General features: G+C 36.9%; 2 protein-coding genes across 4 annotated transcripts; one reads left to right on the forward strand and one right to left on the reverse strand.

Annotated features, from left to right (window-relative positions):
• Window positions 1-19: 19 nt before the first annotated feature.
• Window positions 20-5,615, forward strand: si:dkeyp-75h12.7. 2 transcript variants are annotated; one of them, XM_027178276.2, is made up of 8 exons: window positions 20-132; window positions 298-354; window positions 513-633; window positions 2,089-2,258; window positions 2,545-2,765; window positions 3,374-3,509; window positions 3,819-3,946; window positions 4,055-5,615. In XM_027178276.2, exons 2-8 carry the CDS (start codon window positions 300-302, stop codon window positions 4,541-4,543), a joined length of 1,320 nt encoding a protein of 439 aa, XP_027034077.1. In that variant the 5' UTR covers window positions 20-132; window positions 298-299; the 3' UTR covers window positions 4,544-5,615. The 2 variants fall into 2 exon arrangements, with proteins under 2 accessions (XP_027034077.1, XP_027034078.1); XM_027178277.2 differs by having other exon boundaries at window positions 99-633.
• On the reverse strand, window positions 5,515-21,483 carry pik3c3 (phosphatidylinositol 3-kinase, catalytic subunit type 3). Of its 2 annotated transcripts, none has more exons than XR_007144155.1 (26): window positions 21,116-21,482; window positions 18,984-19,172; window positions 18,569-18,712; window positions 18,313-18,442; window positions 16,788-16,874; window positions 16,018-16,113; window positions 15,784-15,855; window positions 15,018-15,122; window positions 14,834-14,926; window positions 14,536-14,721; window positions 14,234-14,373; window positions 13,867-13,945; window positions 13,703-13,770; window positions 12,584-12,689; window positions 11,658-11,774; window positions 11,394-11,525; window positions 11,161-11,289; window positions 10,067-10,136; window positions 9,912-9,976; window positions 8,893-8,977; window positions 8,660-8,734; window positions 8,355-8,523; window positions 7,605-7,695; window positions 7,379-7,504; window positions 6,456-6,829; window positions 5,515-6,405 (listed from the first exon to the last, which is right to left on the reverse strand). XR_007144155.1 is itself a non-coding variant. In XM_027178271.2 (26 exons), the coding sequence occupies exons 1-26, from the start codon at window positions 21,178-21,180 to the stop codon at window positions 6,815-6,817; spliced, it is 2,661 nt and encodes an 886-aa protein (XP_027034072.1). In that variant the 5' UTR covers window positions 21,181-21,483; the 3' UTR covers window positions 6,515-6,814. The 2 variants fall into 2 exon arrangements, 1 of the variants encoding a protein (XP_027034072.1); XM_027178271.2 differs by lacking the exon at window positions 5,515-6,405 and adding an exon at window positions 17,978-18,004 and having other exon boundaries at window positions 6,515-6,829; window positions 21,116-21,483.
• Between the last annotated feature and the right edge of the window lie 483 nt (window positions 21,484-21,966).

A 21,966-nucleotide genomic window follows, 5' to 3' on the forward strand; every position in this document is an offset into this window, starting at 1 on the left:
CTAGAGAGAGCTGTTTGTCTCTCTGTCTGTCTGTCTTGACCCGTTTTTTGCTCTCTTGCTCGCTCTTTCACTCACTCTCACTTGAGCGTGCTTTCTCTATCTGTTTTGATTACAGTTCTGCAGCTTCTGCTGGTAAGTACTGAAAAGGGAGAAAACTAAAATTACGTTTTTACTGAAAGATATTTATACAAATGGCAGCTGGGTGGGGGGGGGGGGTGTTATAGCTGCAGCTAAAGTAATTCAGTGAATGTCCGTATGATATTGGAATAACTTTTTCCGTTTCGTTTCTTGGTGCAGTCATGATGTGGTCTGTTCCTTTAATATTGTGCTTGATTTCATTAGTGGTGAATGTAGGTGAGTGGATTTATGAGGCTTTCTATATTTGTATTATTTTTGTATTTAACATGGCTTTAGGTGAACTGTTTAGACATGTATTTGATTTGTCAGTGAGTAACTGTGTGTGTGTGTGTGTGTGTGTGTGTGTGCGCGCGCGCACGCGGGATGGATGTTAGGGCCTTCATTCTCTTCTTGCAATACCAGTGTGAGTGTTAAGGATTTGGGCTGCCAGATGAACTGGAGCTGTTCTGATGTCACCAGCACCATGACCTTCACTGTCCAGACAAAGGTTCAAGGGTGGGTGGGTTTTTAACACTGACACGCATATGTTAGTCACAGTTTCAGTCTTAGACAGATTTGCTAGGCATACAAACTGATCTCGATGCGATCACACCTGGGGAAACGGTGGACAAATCCACTTAAAACCTCAATGATTAAGCATCCTGAGTGTCACTTTAGAGGTGACTGTTTGAGAGAGTGTCAGAGACATGCACGCAAGATGGAGGAAAAGAGACGATGAGTGAGGACGCAACAGATGTAACGCAGTGTGTATGGGACCTGATGTGAAACTTGCGTGTGGTTTAACTTGAAGCCACAGCATAGGCACCATCCCTGTGTATATCTACTCTCATTGTCACAGAAACGAAAAAACCTTTGTTTTAGTTTCCTCTGACTCAGTCATGCCTGTATGAAGCATGAGTCAAAATGATGTTTTTTTATTTTTTTGCTTTTTTTGGGAGGAAAGCTAGAGCATTAGATAGGTTCAACATTGTATTCATACATTTTCACATGAACACATCAGCAAATGTGTTTGAACAACCAAATATTTTTTAGGGGAATGTGGCTCTAACTGTTAGGGGATCAATATATCAATTTTTTTTTTTTTTTTTTTTTTTTTTTAAACTTATTAACCTTCCCACTCATGTTCACCATCTCTGTCTCTTGGATGTATTGTGTAATCCTTACATACACTGCAGAAACCGACAGCAAGTTAAATTAATTTAAATATAGTTTGACTATTTAATATTCCTCATTAATGACCTTTATGCCATTTGGCAGGTGCCTTTATCCAAAGCCACTTACAGAAGTGCCTTTAAAGTATTTTTCTATCTGTGAATACCTTAATATATTGGGACAATCTAGGTCATTATTAGGATTACAGTAAACGAAGTATCCGATTAACTTATTATATAATCATATATTATTTATTCGTTTTAAGCTTTAAAGTAGCTTGTTCTTTTGGCAAAAAAAAGTTCCAATTTTAAGTAGTTGTTTCTAGATTTTGTTTGAATATGAAATGGAATTGAATTGAATATGAAAAGGAAAAATCTTGAAATAAGTAAAAGCTCATTCAGTCTAAAAAAACGGGTTAAATTTAGATTTCATAATTAAAATGTGAAATATTATACGATTGCAGACGTATGTATGTAGTCTGGGATTCACCCTTTGTGTGTGTCAGAGGCCGAATTCTGGCAAACAAACAAAAAATATGGTTTTGACCAGAAGTCAAATGGATTGATTTTTTTTTTCTCTCTCTTTTTTTTTTTTTTTTAATTTATAACCAACTTTGACACCTCAGTTTTAAAGAAACCACAAATATATTCTAACTTTCCCAGAAATTTCATGCCTTCATTCATGTAAAATATGTACAGTGTGAAGGGTTCTCCTAGGCAGGCACAGATATAGAGTATATACAGAAGTGTATATTTTATACAATGAAAGGCATTGACTTGATGTGTGTGTATTTCACAGGTTCGACTGGGAGAACGTCTCTCAGTGTGTCCAGATCACCTCCAGTAGTTGTGATCTTTCTCAGGTCTTCACTGATTTTGAGCTCTACAAGTTTGTCAGACTGGAACTGAACCATGGACATGGGAAAATAATTTGGAATTCAACTGGGCTTTGTGACCCACTCAAAGAATGTTTGTACCAAGACTTTTAGGCTATTTACTATTAACCGCCTCTTTTCAATGATGATAAATTTACTATAAAGGTCTTCCGAAATGCTTACAACGTTTCAATTGAGCTCAGACTCTGTTAAGGTGCCCTCTTGTCCACTTTCACTTGCTCCCTCAGAAATCTTGACTAATCCCACCCATACTCACGTTTGCAATATTAATTAAAGATATTAATTCTGTTTCCCAAAATGTAAACGAGTCATCTAGTGCCATAATGTAACTAATAGTTGTGATCTGTTTGTTTCTCCAGTGAATCCGAAATTTAGCCCCCCCTCACTGTCCCTCTCTCTGAAAGAGCAGCAGCTCCAGGTGGAGGTGATATTTCCATGTGCTCCTTACGCTATCTGTCAGACTGAGAGACCGGTGACGGATGATAATTTGGAAAAACCAACATGCTGTCCTCTAACTGATTACCTGCCACTGAACACCACAGTGACTCTTTATAATAAAAATGATCGGAATGATATTCAGGTGATAAACTCTTGCCATGCTCTTGTTTACTTTCTTAATATTGAAGAAAGCATTACAGAGAGGTAGCTCAGGTTTTTTTTTAGATTTCTGAATAATGCTAAATAGCTTAAACTCTTGACAGGTTTCAAGTTTGCTATGAGCATCTTGACTTTTTAGTGTATTTAGATCATATGCTAAATGCCAAAAAGCTTTAAAGTTGCTGAAATGTAGATATACTTCAGAAACCTTTTGAATAATTCCCCTTTTATCCCATTATTTTTTATTTTAATCATTGACTGTATTCTTGTAGTTTCTTTAATTGTGTAATACTAGCATAAGTATACTAGCATAACTGCGCCTGAACATGCTTGGAGGAGAGTGTCTTGTCACATCACTGCATTGCAGTACAATACAGCAAGTGTTCATTTGCATATCTGTGAGCCCAGTTACTTCATCATTAATATGATGTTTAATGCTTCTGTAATGGTGATTTGTCACCGTATTAATTCAGATCATTTAAATTTCCAGAAAGCACTGATAAATCACTTCTGTGGTTCTGTTTCTATATTGGGTTCTGAGTGTTTCTGGCATGTTCTTGTTTCACTCGGTGACGTTTTTTATTCTCGCAGACTCTCACCGAGGTAGTAGATGGTAGTCCATGTATGATGAACTTTGATGAGTTCACTCCGGGTCAGGAGTATTGTGCTGTGGCTCACTTTGAATCCTCTCCCCTCTCTAAGCCACAGTGTGTCCATATCCCTCAGGGTAAACAGTGCTTTATTCAATTTATTTGTTCTTTTTTTTAATTATGCTTTTAACAAGACATTGTCACAAAGCAGCAGATATATATTTATTTGTTACAAGCCAGCTAGAGTTAACAATGGCATGGAAAATATAGCTGAGGTAAAGTATGCTGTTTTTACTTAGTCTCTGTAAAGATCAGTTTTCAGTCATTTGCTTATTTCTTAGCATTTTTTTCCTTTTCTTTTAACAATATAAACGATTCTTAATTTCAGTGCATGTCATGACTTAATATAATAATCTTGGATGTGTGTCTTTGTGCATGCCCTTCAGAATACCCAAACCTTTTCATCCAGGTCCTGTGTGGTGTCTTGGTTGCTTTTCTTCTCATTATGGGATTTGTGCTGAGAAGATGGTGCTGTTTGTGTGCTTCAACCGACCTCAGACTCCCTAAATCTCTGGTATTGCATATATCATAGCTACACACACAGATTGAGCAGCTGGGTCTATTGCAAGAGTGAGCTTGGAACCTGATGATATAATTAATTTAAACATTTGTGTTTGTGCAGATGTCTCTTCAGATTCAGGATTCAGAGGGTTCTGTTGTGGATGAACCCAGACAGGCAGACTTTGAAGAAGAGGAGTCTGTTGTCCATCTCTCTATAATCTCTCTTAATGACATGCTTCCTTCTAACCCCCACTCATTTTATCCACACTTCCACTGTCTTGGGGATCAATATTACAGTACTGCCATTATGCCTGACCGGTTTTGTGATGGAAATGACACTAATTACTACTCCAGAGATGTTGAAAAAGATGGTGTTGCAGATTGTACATCTCCAAATCACTATCCATGGCCACGCTGGTCATCCCTCCCTGCTCTTAGAACAGGGATGGTATGTTTGTTGGGTAACTTTCTTCCATCTGAGTTCTCAATGATTCCTTTAAGCTCGGTCAGAGTAGCTGAAGAACAGATAGTTAAGATGGAGTCGGATCATTCTTTCACAGTACTTCCAAACACGTATAGCGACAGAGATTCATCTTCGGTTATCTGCTGACTCGATCCAAGCCATTTTGTTTGGTAGTTGTATTTTATACCCATTTCTAATTTATGATGTATATGGAACAGTGACATTCAAGATCCAAGAATTTGTTAACAGATTTTACCAAACAGCAGATAGCCCACACTTTTGCTCTTTTCCAGCATCCAATTTATAAGACCTGGTACTGTTGAAAGTTATAGACGATTGTGAAGTCATAATGTGCATGTACACAGAACAGATTATCTTCTATCATCTCTACAACAACCTTTATTTTTTTAAAGGCAAGTTAATTTGCTCGAAAATGCAGCTTATCCGAGACTGGAAACTGGTCTGTCCTTGTTAGTGCTGTCCGTGTCAGTAAGGTCATCTACTACAAACTTGCATATGGAATCATTTTGCCACCTCAGTATACTTTATTTTATGTATGAATAAATCAGAAGGAAAGGCCGTCAATCTGTTGATGAAGCTAATGCAATCCAAAGTTTGTGTTGATTTTGGGAGACAACCATACAGCAGTGTGACTCATTTCAGAAGGTTGTTATAAATCCTCAACTATTGGCTTTACCTCCTGTGGACTCTCTTCTGCACAAATATTGTGTATGGGGGTCATGGGTGGTTGTGGCAGGCACACACACGCACACACAGCTTAGGCAGCCTGCTATAGGTTTTTTTCCCCTCTCGCTGACTCACTGTTGCCTGTCCTGGCTCAGAATTTCATGGACAGCAACTCAAAATTCACTGCCTTACTGTGCACTTTATGCTGATGCTGTATTTTTCTAGAAGTATTGCAAACCAAAATTAGGCTCTAAGGAACAGTGGTGACTTTCGGGTAAATCTTGTTACTGTGTACAGCTTTAATTGTAACGACTTTCACCCGTTTCATCCATCTTATTGAGTTTAAGCTGGTGTCTGTTTGATTTATGCTAAGTAAACCAGAGGAAAAGAGGTGCAGCCATTTCATTGCTCTGTAGATTTTTTTTTTTTTATTTTGTGTGCATGTATGATTCTAATGAATTCTGTAGTACATATTTTCTTTATCACAAAAAATATAGATGCAGGGTTTCATTGCTGTAGTTTTAAATGTCAAGTTGACCTAAAGCGAAAAATGTGCGAGTGTGAAAGTGTGCTGCTTTAATAAAGCCACAACCCACAACCCTGAAAGCTCACTGTGAAAAACATGAGGCTGATGGCAAAGAGTGTGTGAGGAAAACCCCGATTTGAGGTTTTATTCTGATAGTGTCTGTGTTTAACAACTACAACCTTGAATCAGCTTTATATAATGTAACCTTTTTTTTTTTAATAAATCTAAGCTGATTCTTTTTAGTATTTGTAAATATTTCTTTGTATTTGATGTATAATTAATTTTTTTTTATTATTATAATATTGAACCATAGATTAAAAAAACAAAGACTGTAAATCAACAATGCTGCATTCCGGATACAGGTGAATATTCTTTTATTTTATCGAATTAAAAATCTAAATAATATTAAAAGGTGTCTGAATTCCTGTTGACTGGGGCATGTGACTCCATCTGCTTCAGTACCATCTCGAGGACACAAGCAGAGCCAGATACAAAGTTACTGCTATTTCTAAAAGCGGCTGAGATGAAAAACGGCTCTGCAGCTTATATGAAGTCTGTATCTTTATTACAATAAAGCAATTTTTAAAGTACAGTAACAGCTCCATCAACAATGCACTCATTACATTTTCTATTAAATTGTTTTAGTTCACTGTACAGAACAATCGTATATAACTTAATAAACTTAGTATTCTTACATTTGCATTAAATGAACAAGCTGCAGTTATACCACAGTTTTGTTACATTTCTGATAATAGTTCTGTCTGTAACTGATATCACAGATTTATATAAATGTACTTGTTCTGGTACATTGTTTCTCTGGTATAGAGAGAGAGAGAGAGTGTGTGTGTGAGAGGCTGACGAGAGAATGACTCCCCTACATATAAGTGACAACAGAAACAAACCTGTTTCACAGATTTACTATAAATGTTTAATAAACCTCATTGGCAGACTGCTGTGGTATAAGAGGACATATGACAGGGGATAATACTAACTGAGCTTCTCAGCATCCTGCCACTGAGCTTTTCATTTACATTACAACCAATGCTGTTTTATTTCCTTTTAGAAGCATACAACTCTACATGACACCACACGTGCTTTTGGCACCCTTCTGTGTCTCATTTCCTCCACTTTCATTTGTTCCATCTTACTTTATTTACTGTGGCAAGATCTGTAGAGCTGCGAGCTTCAGGCTCCATCGTGTCCCCTCACCTTCGCCAGTACTGTCGGGGGAAAAACAAACCGAAGCTTTAATAATTTCAGGGAGTAAAGAGACATAATACTATATGAAATAATTTAACCACAGGTGAAAGACGACAAGGTACAAATATCAGTTCTTTAGACGTATGATTCTCAAAGTGTTGTCTATGATTTAGTTTGTTCTTTAAATTTAGTTAGTGTCCCAAATATATTTTAGTATAATATTTAATTTATTAATATATTTATATTCAATAACTCAAGCACTCGATTGAATGCTGCCTTTAATTTAAATAAATGCTTTGGAAGTGGAAGCATTAAAAATCTCTCTGTATCCAGAGTAATAAATTACATATTTAAATAATGAGTAATGTTTAATTAGTCTGAATATGTTCAGAGGTATGTTCATATATATATATACACATACATACATACACACACACACACATATATATATATATACATACATACGTATATATACTGAGGTTCTGTGCAATTGCTATTTATAATTTTATTCTTTTAATGTCATGACTGTGCAAAAACTAGAGTATTGTGTGTTACACCCATGTCTATACCTGGGCAAATTTGTGTATTTGTTCCACCACAGCGGCAAACAGAGCTCCCACACTCTCATCTATCAGAGTCTGCATGTAGTGCACAGCCTCCTCATCTGACAGGTCCAATCTGAACTTATCCTGGACCTGAAAGGACACCAGACAGGGAGAAAAGTCAACATTCTAGTCTTTCCTGGACACGTTTAAATAAAGAGTGATTGACTTGACCATGTACAAGTGAACACACCTTTTTAACTGTCTTATCAGGCTCGAGTGCGATGTCGGGTATATTGGCATCCACCATGAGGGAGAACAGGTTTAAAATGAGGTTCGAATATCTGATAACGACAAACACCATGGAAGCTTTAAAACTTTGCATTAAGACACTTTTAAATTCATTTAACAGCTTAGCTCTACTGCTTATATGAACACACATATTTACTAAAGAAAAAGTGATTGATGTAACGACATGACTATTGTAATGGGAAGGTACAATGAACAGCGGCAAAGTAAGAGAACTGCAGATAGACAGCACCGTTACCGATGTTTTAGGTGTTCGAGGTGGTTCGGACTTTTGTGTGGATGCTGTTCATTTTTGACACGAGGCAACATGATGACAATATTGCTAATAATTCTAATAATTAAATTCTATCTAGAAAAACTAGACTTTTACCACAAAAACCTTACCACCTGTATTGGACATAATGGACTCTTCTTCCAGACATGCTTTAAGTTACATTAATAAATTTAGCTTGCTTTTCCTTAACAAAGATCAGGACAAACTGTCTTATCTTGGGCCTCGGTATCCCACTTTGATATTTCATCACTCTCAATACCCAGTCGTCTCTTTACCATTATATGTAATATCACTTACCATTGCTAAAATATTATACTATAAGTAATCGCTATGGGTAAACTGTAGATGTTGGCATTTCTGAAGCACACTGAACATCTGTAGAACATGTAGGGTATCTATTACTGTGCATGTGTGTGTTACCTGCGCAGGTGCAGGAACGCCGTGTAACAATGTTTTCTAAGCTCCTGGTACTGTTCACTCTGCATGCCCCCCATGCCCTCTACCATCTCCTTACTCAGCTTCATCGGAGGAGGCAGTGGTTTGGGGTCCCGTCCCAGAATGTAGCCAAAATCAATATGGAACAACTTTCCTACAGCAGAAAAGAAAGGTTCAACCAGGACCACAGTGTGTATGTGCTCCATTATACACAATTTAATAATAATAATAATAATAATAATAATAATGAGAATAATGAGAAAAAAAGGAATTAAAATGCAGAAGTGTACCAGTCTTAGTGAGAAGCAGGTTGTCCAGGTGTCTGTCCCCAACTCCGAGAATATAGGTTATGACGCAGTAGCCAGCTGCAATACACACAAAATGCAAAAAAATAATTAAATTCATAGGTCACTCTACAGCTGTACAGAATTATTATAAGCTCGCGTTCACTGTTTAAGCCACATTCTTTTTCAAAAATGAAAAGAAGCTTCCTTTAGCCAAGTCAAACAGCTGCATATCTCACCACAGCTCTTCACATAGGTGTCCATCACTTCAGGGCTGATGCCATACGGTCCTTTTTCACTAGGAGCATGTTTCCTAAAGAAACTCTGCAGGAACAGGTAACAGGTTAGCTGATAAAACTTTCTGCTTACATATTCAACATTTATACATTTCACAAACTTCTACTGAACCTCTATTCATGAAAAGCATCGCTTAAATAGTTTTTCCACCCATATTACAACATACATACTGTTATCACTCCTCTCTCCAATAAGTGGTTGAAAGGTTTATCAGATTTATATAGGTCATATTATGACTGTAAGCAGCAGATGAATTTTGGTATTGATTCAAAGAAGGTGAAGGTCACAGTAATTTTAGTAGATTAACCAATAAGATTAAGTAAAACTGCATTATATTTACAACATAGTCACCCTTACGCTCTATGCAGTTCGTTTCATAAGAAATTTGAGATTTTCAGCTTCTTTTGTCATTAAAATACAGTGTAAATTTGTAGTTTAAACTTTGCTTATATTAGTGTTTTTATATAGATCAGTTTTCATCCACAATCCTTAGAAGTTCTGTGAGTTCTGTGAAGTCATCTGTGACTTTTCTCTCAGCTAATAGGACGGTCCTATGTACACGCCTTAAAACTATAAGCGTATTTCTCTGGCTATAAACAGATTATGTTACATAATCGAGAAGAATCTATTTGGTTCATTGATGACGTGGGTCTCAACACAGTGCACAGTGACACCTTTACTGCAGGAACATTTACACGTATACCATGTACACTATAGAGAACCTAGATAAAGAAACGGACAAATTAACAATCATCATAATTTTCTCCTTAGCAATGCACTCGATTTTAGTTCCTGGTGGTTTTGGGGGAATTCTAGCATCAATTTTGTGTTCAGTAAGTGAAACCTTATGCTTCTTGTTTCACTTCAAATCCAATGTGCTGTAGAGCCAAAAAAAACTAAAACTGCCACTGTTCAAAAACAAACTGCACTGAATGAGTCATAGTGTATCTGACTGTCCAACCTGAATATTGCCTTCGGTCGCCAGAACTTCTGCCACAGGAACTGATTGTACAAACTGCATAAAACCTGAGAACACAAACACAGCGGGTGTAAGAACGTGTGAGCACATGCTGGGCTCTTTAGTGCCTCTGTAGCTACATGTGTATTAGCACTGACCATGTTTGGTGCTTGTGGCCAGCACTTTATATGGCATCAGCTTTAGGTCCAAATTTTCTTTCCTTAGCAGCTGTGGAGAAAAGAAGAGGCAAGATACAGTTAGCCTTTTTATCATTGATTACATTACATATGCCAAACATATAAATAAGAAAAATATATAAATACAGCCAATATTTAATCCAGCAGAATGTTATATGAGACTACTGAATAGACTATAATGCTATGGATATATATAGAGCAGGGTGAGCTTGTCTCAACATGTACTGGTCTCTAGTGTCCTATAGGGCTCCTGGAAGTAGTTCATCAGAGCAATAACAACATGCATTTGGGGATTACAGTAAAAAGAAGAAAACAATTGTGCACAATCATTATCCACATCCAAAAGGTACATGGCTACATCTAATAATATATGGGATGGAGGAAAGAATCTTAATAAGCCATTCCTAATGATATGCCACAGAGATTAGATTGTGCATATTTATTGTTAGATTTTGCATGATTATATATCCATGACCATTTTGCACAATATTTCTCTTTCAATGATCACCGGTGTTTATTGTTTTTAATAATGTACCCGATAGTTGTTGCTGTCTCTGTGATTGACATGTTTTGATCATTTTGCCTAATGTTGGCTTGCTTTATGCTTATATCAACTGTACTACAGATTTAGGCTTACAAGACTGTATATACACATTTCCTAGTATTAGTTTATTATGTAACACCTCGTATTTATGTCTGATTTTATATCTGTAATTTGTTTAGTGTAGCTGGGTTTTTTTTGAGAGTTTGAAGAATATTTGTTTTACTACTGAAATTACTGCATTACTTCATTACTGCCAAGTTTAAAAAAAACAGTAAACAATAAAGCAGCATATTGCATACGATATATAGATATTTGTGCGTGTAGATGTCAAGTAAAGGTGCTTTGATAGACATCGTAACCATATTTAACTGAAATGAAATGACGTTTCTCCAGGACCATGGTGTACAAAGAACAAAACAGAGCTAAGGACTTAAAGTAAGTTGTCCTAGCCACTTAAAGTGTATCTGTGCAACCTGGTGCAAAACACATGGGTGTATCACACATATCAGACCTTGTCCATCAGTGAGATGATCTGTAGGATGAGTTGATCTTGTCGCAGGTCATCACCATGTTTAAAGATCACAGGATAAAGTTCATTATCTTTAGTCTTAAAGATCAGCTTCGCTGGCATCAGAGCACTCTGAATACAGGAAAAGGCGCACATAAACACCAACTTTCTGTGTATTTTTTCCATAATCACACCAAAGAGGAATAGCTGGATGAATGATTGTGATAGCAGTCTACCTTGAAAAGTGTGGCAGTGTCTGGCACGATGCCTCTGATGTACACCTGGGGCTCCAGAGGGAGGGGAATAGGATCGATCTCACACAGACTCACCTTCTCGTTATCAGCCAACAGAGCCTGTAGCCTCTCCGTCTATCTCAAACACAACAAGCATATCACTGCAGGCCGTATTCAGGCAGACATTAAGCATTACACGTGAAGTATTACGCACAAAATCTATATTTATATTTTTCCCATCACTCCGAGGTGTGCGCAAGGGTGTACCTTTTTCTTGCGATTACCACTCTCTCTCTGAACTGCCTTCATGAGCTGCACAAGTCTATCTACAAATGTCTGCTGTGCTGCCAGCAGAGAGCGCATCACTCGCACGTTCTTATCACCCTGAAAGAAGAAAAAGACAGACACACAGAGAGGGAGAGAGAGAGAAAGAGAGAGAGAGAGAGAGAGAGAGAGAGAGAAAGAGAGAGAGAGAGAATCAATCATTGATACTGTAACTTTGTCTGCAGGAAATCTTGGTACTTGTGCTACACCATGAAATATTACACATCAACATCTGTTAAAATCTTAATAAAAGTATGAAGATAAGCAAGTGGCAAAATAAGTACTACTCTTAATACTAATTAAAAAAAGTTTATATTCCATTCTATTCATAAAAATTCTTTTATTTTTAATTGTCTCCTGCCTTCCCAAAATAGAGCTGGCTAATTTCCATGAAGTACTAATTGTTCAGAGGTGCCTAGAGTACCTATATTAGTTTTGGAACAAATTTGCATGTCCATAACTGACATTTATTGAACTAGTTTATAAATATTCTATGACTAGCTAGATCTTATTTCAAAGAAAATCATGGAGATTAAATCTAATAAATGCCCTCAATCCCAGATGTAGTGCAAATTCTGAGAGAGCGAATAGGGGATTTTCGGGTGGAATAAAATGGCATCCACCGTATCAATAGTGTTACGTGAGTCACTTGGAGTTTTGGTACATTTTCCTTGAAGCTCTTACTTCGGTGTTCCAAACCTCATGCATTACAAATTATGCACTGGGTACAATGTGATGTATCTTTGACAAAAAATATCCTACATGGTTTCCTAATTATTTATGGAAGCAGACAGAGTGTTGACAGCAGGAAGACATACAAAAAAAAGGTATGTATTTAAGTATGTTTTTTTGTGTGTGAAGGTGTTGACCTTGAGCAGAGCTTGGCTGAATCTCCTCATTACATTCAGATACATGTCGTAAGTCTTTGGGTCTCTCTGCTGTGTGTCCTGGTCCTCACACTCCACTATTACATACCTGCAGGAAAAAAAAAGATAATTTCAGATTCCAAAAACAACATTAACATCCAACAACTGGCCAAATGTGGGGAAAAATCTGACACTGGTGATTAACTCCACTAAACATTCTGCTGTTTCTATATGGTTTATTTTGGCAATTTATACCACATATCTGTTGAAATTACAAATCTGACAAGTAAGGTACAACAGCAGTTCTGACAGTAGTCCTAGCTGGTTTATTCATTTATTGACCATGCTTCTTTTTAAACAACACAAACAGGGTCAATTCTCCAACTAAAATGTAATGCTATTGTATAATTGAAAACATAATATATAATGTATAATATAAACATTTGTTAAGGAGATGTTTATTGGATGTTTTGGGTAAACTTATAGCATTTAGCAGACATCCTTATCCAGAGTTGCTTACATATTTATTTATTTCATTTTATACAACTGAGAAATTGAGGGTTAAGGGCCTTGCTCAGGGCCCAGTTGTGGTAGATATGCTGGATCTGGGACTTAAACTCATGACCTTCTGATCAGTAGTCCAACGCCTTAACCACTAGGCTACCATATCCCTAATAATAATTCAATCTGGATTTAAATGATCATATTCAATTTGGAGGCACTTTAAGGGTAACATGACAAAGAGAAGAAAATAGAGGCTGGTGAGGTGCTGCAATAAAAATTAACTTGTGACAATTAACTTATTTTTGACTATGAATGTATAAGTAGTGCATAAAAAGTAAAAATGTGTCATTTTTAAATAAATAATACATTGCTGTGGTACAAGAATAAAACGCTTTGTGTTCTTTTTTTTATAAGACAAGTCTATTATATTCGTATAACAACCAACATTATTTATTTTATTCATTAAACATATTACATATAACTATATATATTGTGGCAAAATGGTAGCTGAATGGTGATTGGTGAGATACAAAGTTTAGCTCAAATTCAAACAATAAAAATCTTTTTGCACAAAGATACACTACACTTTACTTGTTTTAAATGAGCACAGATACTCACCAGTACAAGTAGTTGGCTAATGTCGAGTTCTTGCAAGCACGCGATATGAGGAATGTACACAGGTCTTGCTGCAGAACACAAACACACACGATACAGGTGCACATAGTTACAAACCACCACCACCGTAACCATCATCAACATCCTTCTCAACTTGTCTCTTTTACCTCCAGATTTTCTTCATCTGCTCCGTCTTTGCCTTTCTGAGTGCCAGTGGTTGCTATAATAGCTGAGGTGATCTGGGAGCTGAATAAACATCACTGAGTTTAATACAACTTCAACTCGAATTCACTTTTGTCTTCATCTTAAATACTCTCCCACATTGTTAAAACATATCATTAAACTTTTTATAGATTAGATTTGATTTAAGAGAGAGAGAGAGAGAGGGAGAGAGAGAGAGAGAGTCATTTACACAAAATGTAGGTACATTCTCCTGCTGTACACTGGTAACTGGAAACAACTATTTGGCTACTGTTGTCTCAATTTACAGGTGAGCTTACTGCATTTTCCTTCATGCAGTTTTTAGTGACTTACCTGTCCAAATCACCCAGCGTTGTGCTCTCGCACAGGCCCTGGCTGTCCCGCTTACTGCCAGGATCCAGACCATTCTGGATATCATTGAAGTTTTCATACTTCAGAGCCTGAACCAGCTGCAGCAAGTACATCAACAAATCCTACATGCGGAGAAAATGAAATATCTATTGCGAGTGAAGCACAAATAAGCCATCGATCCTATCCAATGACCACCAATTTATTTTTACTTTGATTCCAGAACATAAGACTGAAATCCTTTACTATATCTTAGCCATATACTCCTAAATTAACTGAAGCTTCACCTCGTCGTCAGCCTGCTGTAGACGAGCCACCGCGTAGCGTCTGACTGTAGGGTTGGTGAATTGAGATGAGAGCAGTTCCAGTGAATCCTCTACATCCATGGGTCTCCACTTTCCCAATAACTCCAGTGCCTGCTTTGCCTCCTGTGGCATTGCCCAGTTCACACACTTTAGGAACTTAGTCAGGGCCTATGAACCACACAAACAAGTACAAATGAAATATTACCAAACATTATTGAATACTGTTTTAAAGTCATTTCCAGCTTCACAGTGACATTAAATCAGGCACTAACAAACACACCTTTTCCTGAGTGGTGAGGTAATATCTGAACTTCCACACCAGGTCCTGCTCCTCAGAGGTTAGCTGCTTGGTGGGAGGATAACTGACGATGATCTGCAGGCACAAACACACTGCAGTAAAATCTCTGTGCCTCTCATTAGCCACAGCAGCACATTCATTTATTCCAACTCTCTGCCTAACTCACATTAAGCTGGTCTCTTGTGGCAGCATTGGGCTTCAGGTCATGGTCAGATGGTCCACTCCGCAGACTCCGAGCCAGTTTGTGATGTTTGCTCTCCACCAGATTCTCCTAAAACCCAGTACGATGTCGAGATTAATCAGATAAGGTCTAGTTTAAGTACACCACAGTGAAAGCAAGGTCCTTCTATGTGAGTGGTAAGAAAATCTGAAGTAGGATTTAATTTAGGTATTAACATTATGATATATTAACATTAACATTATAATTACAACCCCAAAATAAACAGTTATATCAATTAGTGATTAAAAAAACTGTGTATTGAAATATGGTACATTTCTCACACTTTTTTTAAGGGGGGGAAACCATAAAAATAAACATTTCTATAATATAATTTATATGGTACATCCATTGTTCTCCATTTTAAGACCATAGCCAGAGATCCATAACATTATATTCTATAATATTTCAATCTAACTGGTGAAACAGATTCTTAAGGAAGAAAAATCTCCAATAAACATCCAATAGTTATATAAAATAAACCTGTGTTGTTTGACAGTGGAATTTGAAACTCTGTAATAAAAAACTGAATAACTTCAATTTATTTATTTGTATAACAAACAAATAACAAACCTCTTTAAAACATGTAGTTTACATTGTTAAATATATTTAGAAATGTTTTGCCAGAAATAACATGATTTAAAATAAAACTGTTACATTACGGTCGGTTTTAGGTGTTATTTTTGTATACCAGTCTACAAAATTCATCACTTACCAAACACATTTGAGGATCAGGGACTTTAACTATGTCTGAACTAGTCAGTAATGTGGAAGCTTCATCTCCATCCTGCACAAACCAGGAAAATAACATGTCGATAACCAGGTCACTATAGAGTTGTTCAATATGAAATGGACAGTGTAAATGATTTCAGTGAATATGCTGACAATACACAAATCTATCAAATATATATCAAAGACGCAGAGAGGCTTTAAGTCTAAGCCTACATACCTTTTCATAGTAAACTATGCTGTATTCTCTGTCTCCACTCTTGACTCTGGGGAATTCTACCATAAGGTACATGAAGTTGGAACTACGTTTCTCACTCTGTAGAGATGAAGGATTATTATACCAATGATCACCAACCAATACCTCACACAACAGTTCTGGATAGTTACACAGCACTAGGGTTTTAATGAAACAGAAACAATCCCACTAAAAATCTCACACCCACCCACCCACTCACTCACTCACCCAACTCTCACACAGAAAACCATCCCAATGGTTAAATCCTGAACTATATTTAGCTCTAAAAACCACGGATGTTCCCGTACTTGAATGTTTCTTTTTTTCTTGTATGTCAAGCATAACTTATAGCATTATAAATCTAGTTGCCCCCAAAAGTTAGAAGGGAGAAAAATCCTATAAGTTCTGATTCTATAAAAATAATCTGTTCAATCGATTTAATTGAATCTAATCTATGGAAAAACTTAGCACTTATATTTTCCATACACCAAATTGATCATCAGACAAGGCAAACTTTCTATCAAATATATATTTGGTTCCAGCACAAAGCTAAAGAAACAAACTTCAAACTCCAAGACTAACCGAATTGATTTGGGGCAAGTGAAGACTGTTGTATTTTCTTTTCAAATTTAGAAAAGTGGACAAAACATTTAGTAATTCCCTTTATTACAGTTCTGCTAAAAACATGTTGACGTGTGTGAGCAGAAAAATCACTCAGCTATGCCAAACATTTCAGTTTTTCTGACTCATCTCACCTCGTTGATCATCTCGATCTCTCTGAAGGTCAAGCGATCCAACCAATCCACCTTCACCATGTGCCCCTGTCGATGAGCCTTTGTCAACTAAAGAGAGGCAGAGAGGGAGGGAGGGAAGGGACAGGGCAAGGAAGCAAAGGAGAGAGAGAAGGAATGTGAATCTGAGAATCTAAATGATAAAAAGAGATAAAGAGAGATAAAGAGAGATAAGGAGGAGACCCATGTGGTGTTGTGTATTAACACTCAGACAAACACCAGTGTGTCAGCCAAAGGTAGCATTGTGCAAATGTTCACACTCCAATAGCCAAGTAAATCACACAGTGAGCGATCAGTACACACATTAGAAATGCTCCGGTCACTTTTTGCAGTTAGTAATCTTGACATTTATTAAAGTGCTCAAGAGTCAAAGGAACAAAGCATGCAGCCATCATGTTATGCTCCATTTTATAGTAACTATAGGCTGCTCACATCGTTGCTTACGTGACCACACAAAAAAAATTAATAGAAACACATATTTGAAACTTTGGTTCAAAATCCAGCAATATTTTGATATAAAAAATGCACATGTAGCCTTTTCCACCCATCACACACTGGTCCTGGAGTTGGGTCTAATTCAGAACCGTCTTGTGCTTTTCAGCTACAAAAAGGCAGCGCTTCCTTTTTGTTGCCATAGCAACTACAAAAACAAATTATTTGTATGATTGTCATTAAAGTAATATGTAAACTGACCAAGAGGTTTTAAATATATGGTTGAAAAATAAGCAAAATTAAATTTTGCAAGGTCGCAAGGTGCAGTCACACTTTTCAAAAGGACTTCATTTAAGCCTGTTTTATTTATTTTTATTTATTTTAACATTCCTCTCAGGCTATGGTTTGTTTTTGCTTCAAGATTAGTTATCCATCATGCAATGTCCTCTTGTGCAACACTTCTATCTTACCATGTTGGCTCAACAGAACCAACATGCTCTGCTCCATGATCTTGTTCTTATTATTATAGTTCTTTAGACTTTTATCCTACATGCCTCGGCACGGCTGCTTAACACTTTAACATTTTAAAATCAATGAGATTAAAACACTGCAATATAATTTAAAAGCTTTTGCATTTAGCACTTTTCACATTCTTTCAAACACACACAGACTTACAGACAAACGTTCATGGACATTCAGCATTCCTGCCCTTTTATACTCACATCACTAAGTAACTCCAGGTCAGGACCCTGGAACAGACAGCAGTTATAGTATGTCCTTTTACATCTCTCTCTCTCTCTCTCTCTCTCTCACGTGCACACACACATACACATACACACACTTACAAACACACACTTACACTTACAAACACACACTTACACTTACACTTACAAACACACACACTTACACTTACAAACACACACACTTACACTTACAAACACACACACTTACAAACACACACACTTACAAACACACACACACACGTGCACACACGTGCACACACACACGTTCTCACTCTCTCACTGTCATTTATTATTCATTCATCCCTTTTCCTCACCTTAGCCAGCCTGCCCATCTGATCCTCAGCCAGAGTGCTGCTGGTCCTTCCCGGTGTTGATGTGTTCTCCCCTCCATCACCCTCCACCCCCGGCCACACCTTCAAATCATGCATGCCCTGCCGGAACATTCTGTAAAAAGAGAAAGGTCAGACACAGATAGAAACAGAAACAGGCCAAACACATTTTAAAAAATGAGCATACACAATGGTAAAATCTATTGCACAGATCTTTTAACGACAATCAAAAGACCCTCACCCGTATTTCCCAAATAGGGTGACTGTGGTGCCCCCTACAGGAGTGGCACGTCCTGGCCCATAAACGTCCCACACGGTCAGAGCTACCTGAGCATTTTGTGGCAAGTCAGGATACTTCACTGGCAACCTCAACCACTCATTCCAACTACAAACAAACAGTTCTCATAAAATGAGTGTTAAAAATTACAACATTATTGCATTATAATATCCTTTTCTTTTTAAAAGATAAACATGGTTTCAGCAGGTGGTTATGGTTTCAGGTTATTGTTGAAATGTTATTATTTCAACTTTATTCCTCTTTCAGAGACTAAATGGCTATAAAAATAACAAGCTGTTTATTTATCCACTTTTCTGTAAAGGTATAACAGTGAAAAGTCTTACAAATCTTGCATTAACTTATACAGAGAGGTACTCACTTCCAGCGGGTACTGAAAGCTTTATAGGACGTTCGAACAGGCAGCGCTAGTGGCTTCCCCTCTGCAAACACCTGGCAGGTTACATACAGGTCAGAGCAGTTCTCCTGGTAAAGGCCAGAGAATCGCAGCATAGGGTCTTCAAGCAGAGCCTTGTAGCTTTTCTGTTCACGCTTGCCTTCCAAACTACCTCTGCGATGGGCAAAAAAAAAAAATGCTTTTATTGTAGTTTGCACTTTTCCAGACCATTATTATTTTTTTTTTTTGTATTCAAAATATGACTAGATTTTTTTTTCAGGGTTCTCTTCAAGTCAACACCATGTGTTCGATTAAAAATTACTTTCATATTGTATTCAGGAGTTGGATAGTGTTTTGGTAATGATACTTAATGAGGTTAAGAAAGAATTAATAATGCACATTACTCTCTCTCTCTCTCTCTCTCTCTCTCTCTCTCTATCTCTGAGATATATATATATATATATATATATATATATATATATATATATATATATATATATATATATGGATGAATTTGACTATTGACTTTTTGAAAAACTAGAAGCGGAGACACAATGTCCGGTCACCTTAACTTTAAAAAAAAAAAAAAAACACTACAGTTCGATTTTTCACAATGAGTCTTCAGGTAGCTGGAGTGAAATGGGGTGTAAAAGGACATGACAGAACCACACTCCAAGATACACATCGGAAAGAGCTCATTCCAAAAAAGGCTTAAGTGTCATAAGGTAATACGTTTAGAACTCTAAATTAATAAACTTGATTAAATCGTTAGTATGGGAGCGGCAGCAGGACATCAAGGATCGCCACTAACAAAGGGTCTACGTGACCACGATTACCATTTAAACTTACCATTCGGTAACAACACCAAGCCAAAGTGTACGTGACCATGATTAACATTTAAAGACTTACGGCAATGTGTGATAACAATGTGTGACCCAGCCATTTGGGAGACAATACAAAAAGGGAAAACAGTATAAAATGCTTGAACATGTTTTCTTCTTACTGACTCCGATGAACCCAAAATACTTCATGTACTTTGTCACTGCTACGTTGGAATAAACTTCTTGTTCTTCATTAAGATCGTCTTCACCCTCATCGTCTTCTTTTATTGCATTTTTATTTCTTACATTACCCACATCCAGAATATTTACAGATGACATTGACAGGGCGGCTCTTATTTTCTGACATCTTGGGCTTTAATAGTTGCTCGTGAGGGATTAATATCTTTTGCATGATTATTTACAGGTGCCTGGAGATTCGACTAACGTAATGAAAAGACGTAAGCGGTTCTCATTAACCCTTTTACCAGAATTCATGACACTATACATGGGGCATGTGGTAGACTAGTGGTTACGGTGTTAAATCAGAAGGTTGTGAGTTCGAATTGAATATGATCATTTAAATCCAGATTGAATTATTATTAGGGATATGGTAGCCTAGTGGTTAAGGCGTTGGACTACTGATCAGAAGGTCATGAGTTTAAGTCCCAGATCCAGCATATCTACCACAGCTGGGCCCCTGACCAAGGCCCTTAACCCTCAACTGCTCAGTTGTATAAACATGAGATAATGTAAGTCGCTGTGGATATAAAGGTGCCTGCTAAATGCTGGAAATATAAATTATCATATTATTTATGACCCTGATGCTCGAACGGAATGACGTCACAGCACGGAAAAGGCCGAAGTGTCGCTCCGGATCTCCGAAGCCGAGTTACAAAGAGTTTGTTCAACTTAGTCACGTGTGTTGTCCTGATCCAACCACTGCAGTCATAAATACTAATATCCATGATTTTAATTCGTGGATTCGTATAAATCATATATATATATATATATATATATATATATATATATATATATATATATATATATATATATATAACACAACCAATATTAAACAAAATAAGCCAATAGAATTATAAGGTTAAAAGGTTCACAAAAAAAGGTTCACAAAACTAAACTCTATTAATTATCATTAAGAAAGCATCCAGTTGTGCAATAACAGTTGTGCAGATCGTTATTTCTCACTGACACAGAACTTAATTCTGTTTTATGACCGTGTCACTTATGACTAAACTCAGCACGTGACAATCAAAACAATGATTAAGTGCAAGTACTCACATTTTAAGCTGGACATTTATATCCAGGTCGCAACTGTAAACATAGTTAAACTTGTCCGTGTCCATCTCCAGTCAGTTGTACAACTCAAAGCGCACAATACAGGGTGTAAATAAGGAGCTTAGACGTGTGTAAGCAGAGGCCTGGTCACAGGATGTCCCTGTACAGTGACAGGCGTCCAGCTCTGCACAAAACACTGCTGTTTATTTACTTATGTAAAGTCACACACCGTATAAAATCACCGTGACAACAGCTTTAGCACCAACTAATCACTGTTGTGTCAAAGTCTGAGTGAATATCTGCCGACCCCATAGTGCGTTTCCCGAAGAAAACACAACAAAACCATATAACAGGCATAAGCAATCGATACCGATTCTCCATCGGATTGGCGTTAAAACGTACAATCGGGCTGATCGTAATCCATTTCTTTTGTCTTAAAGAGATTTAGAGCCGCTTTCGGATTGATCCATGGACGGAAAGTAGAGTGGGACAAATTTATCTATCGTTTCCAAGGCAACAAATTCACCCCGTCTCAGTCCTTTATGTTGTTTTTATTATTCATATTATTTAATTGTATTTGAATTAATAAACAATCTAATAAGTCATAGTTTAAACTAGAATGTGTTGTGTGAATAAATTTGCTTTTCATGTGAAAGTATGGTTTATTTTGTTTTATAATGAATCTTAGCTTAGAATTTTTAAAGGTTTTCTGTTTTACTTTAACACATAGCACCAAATTTTTGTTCCTAAATTTAGTGTTAATTGGTATTTTGAGGATTAAATACCACTGTTTTAGTCCATGAGTGAATATTCTTTTTCACCATCATTCATTAATGTATGATGGTGAATATTCT

This window comes from Tachysurus fulvidraco, chromosome 1 (assembly GCF_022655615.1).
Source record: "Tachysurus fulvidraco isolate hzauxx_2018 chromosome 1, HZAU_PFXX_2.0, whole genome shotgun sequence".
Taxonomy (NCBI): Eukaryota; Metazoa; Chordata; class Actinopteri; order Siluriformes; family Bagridae; genus Tachysurus; species Tachysurus fulvidraco.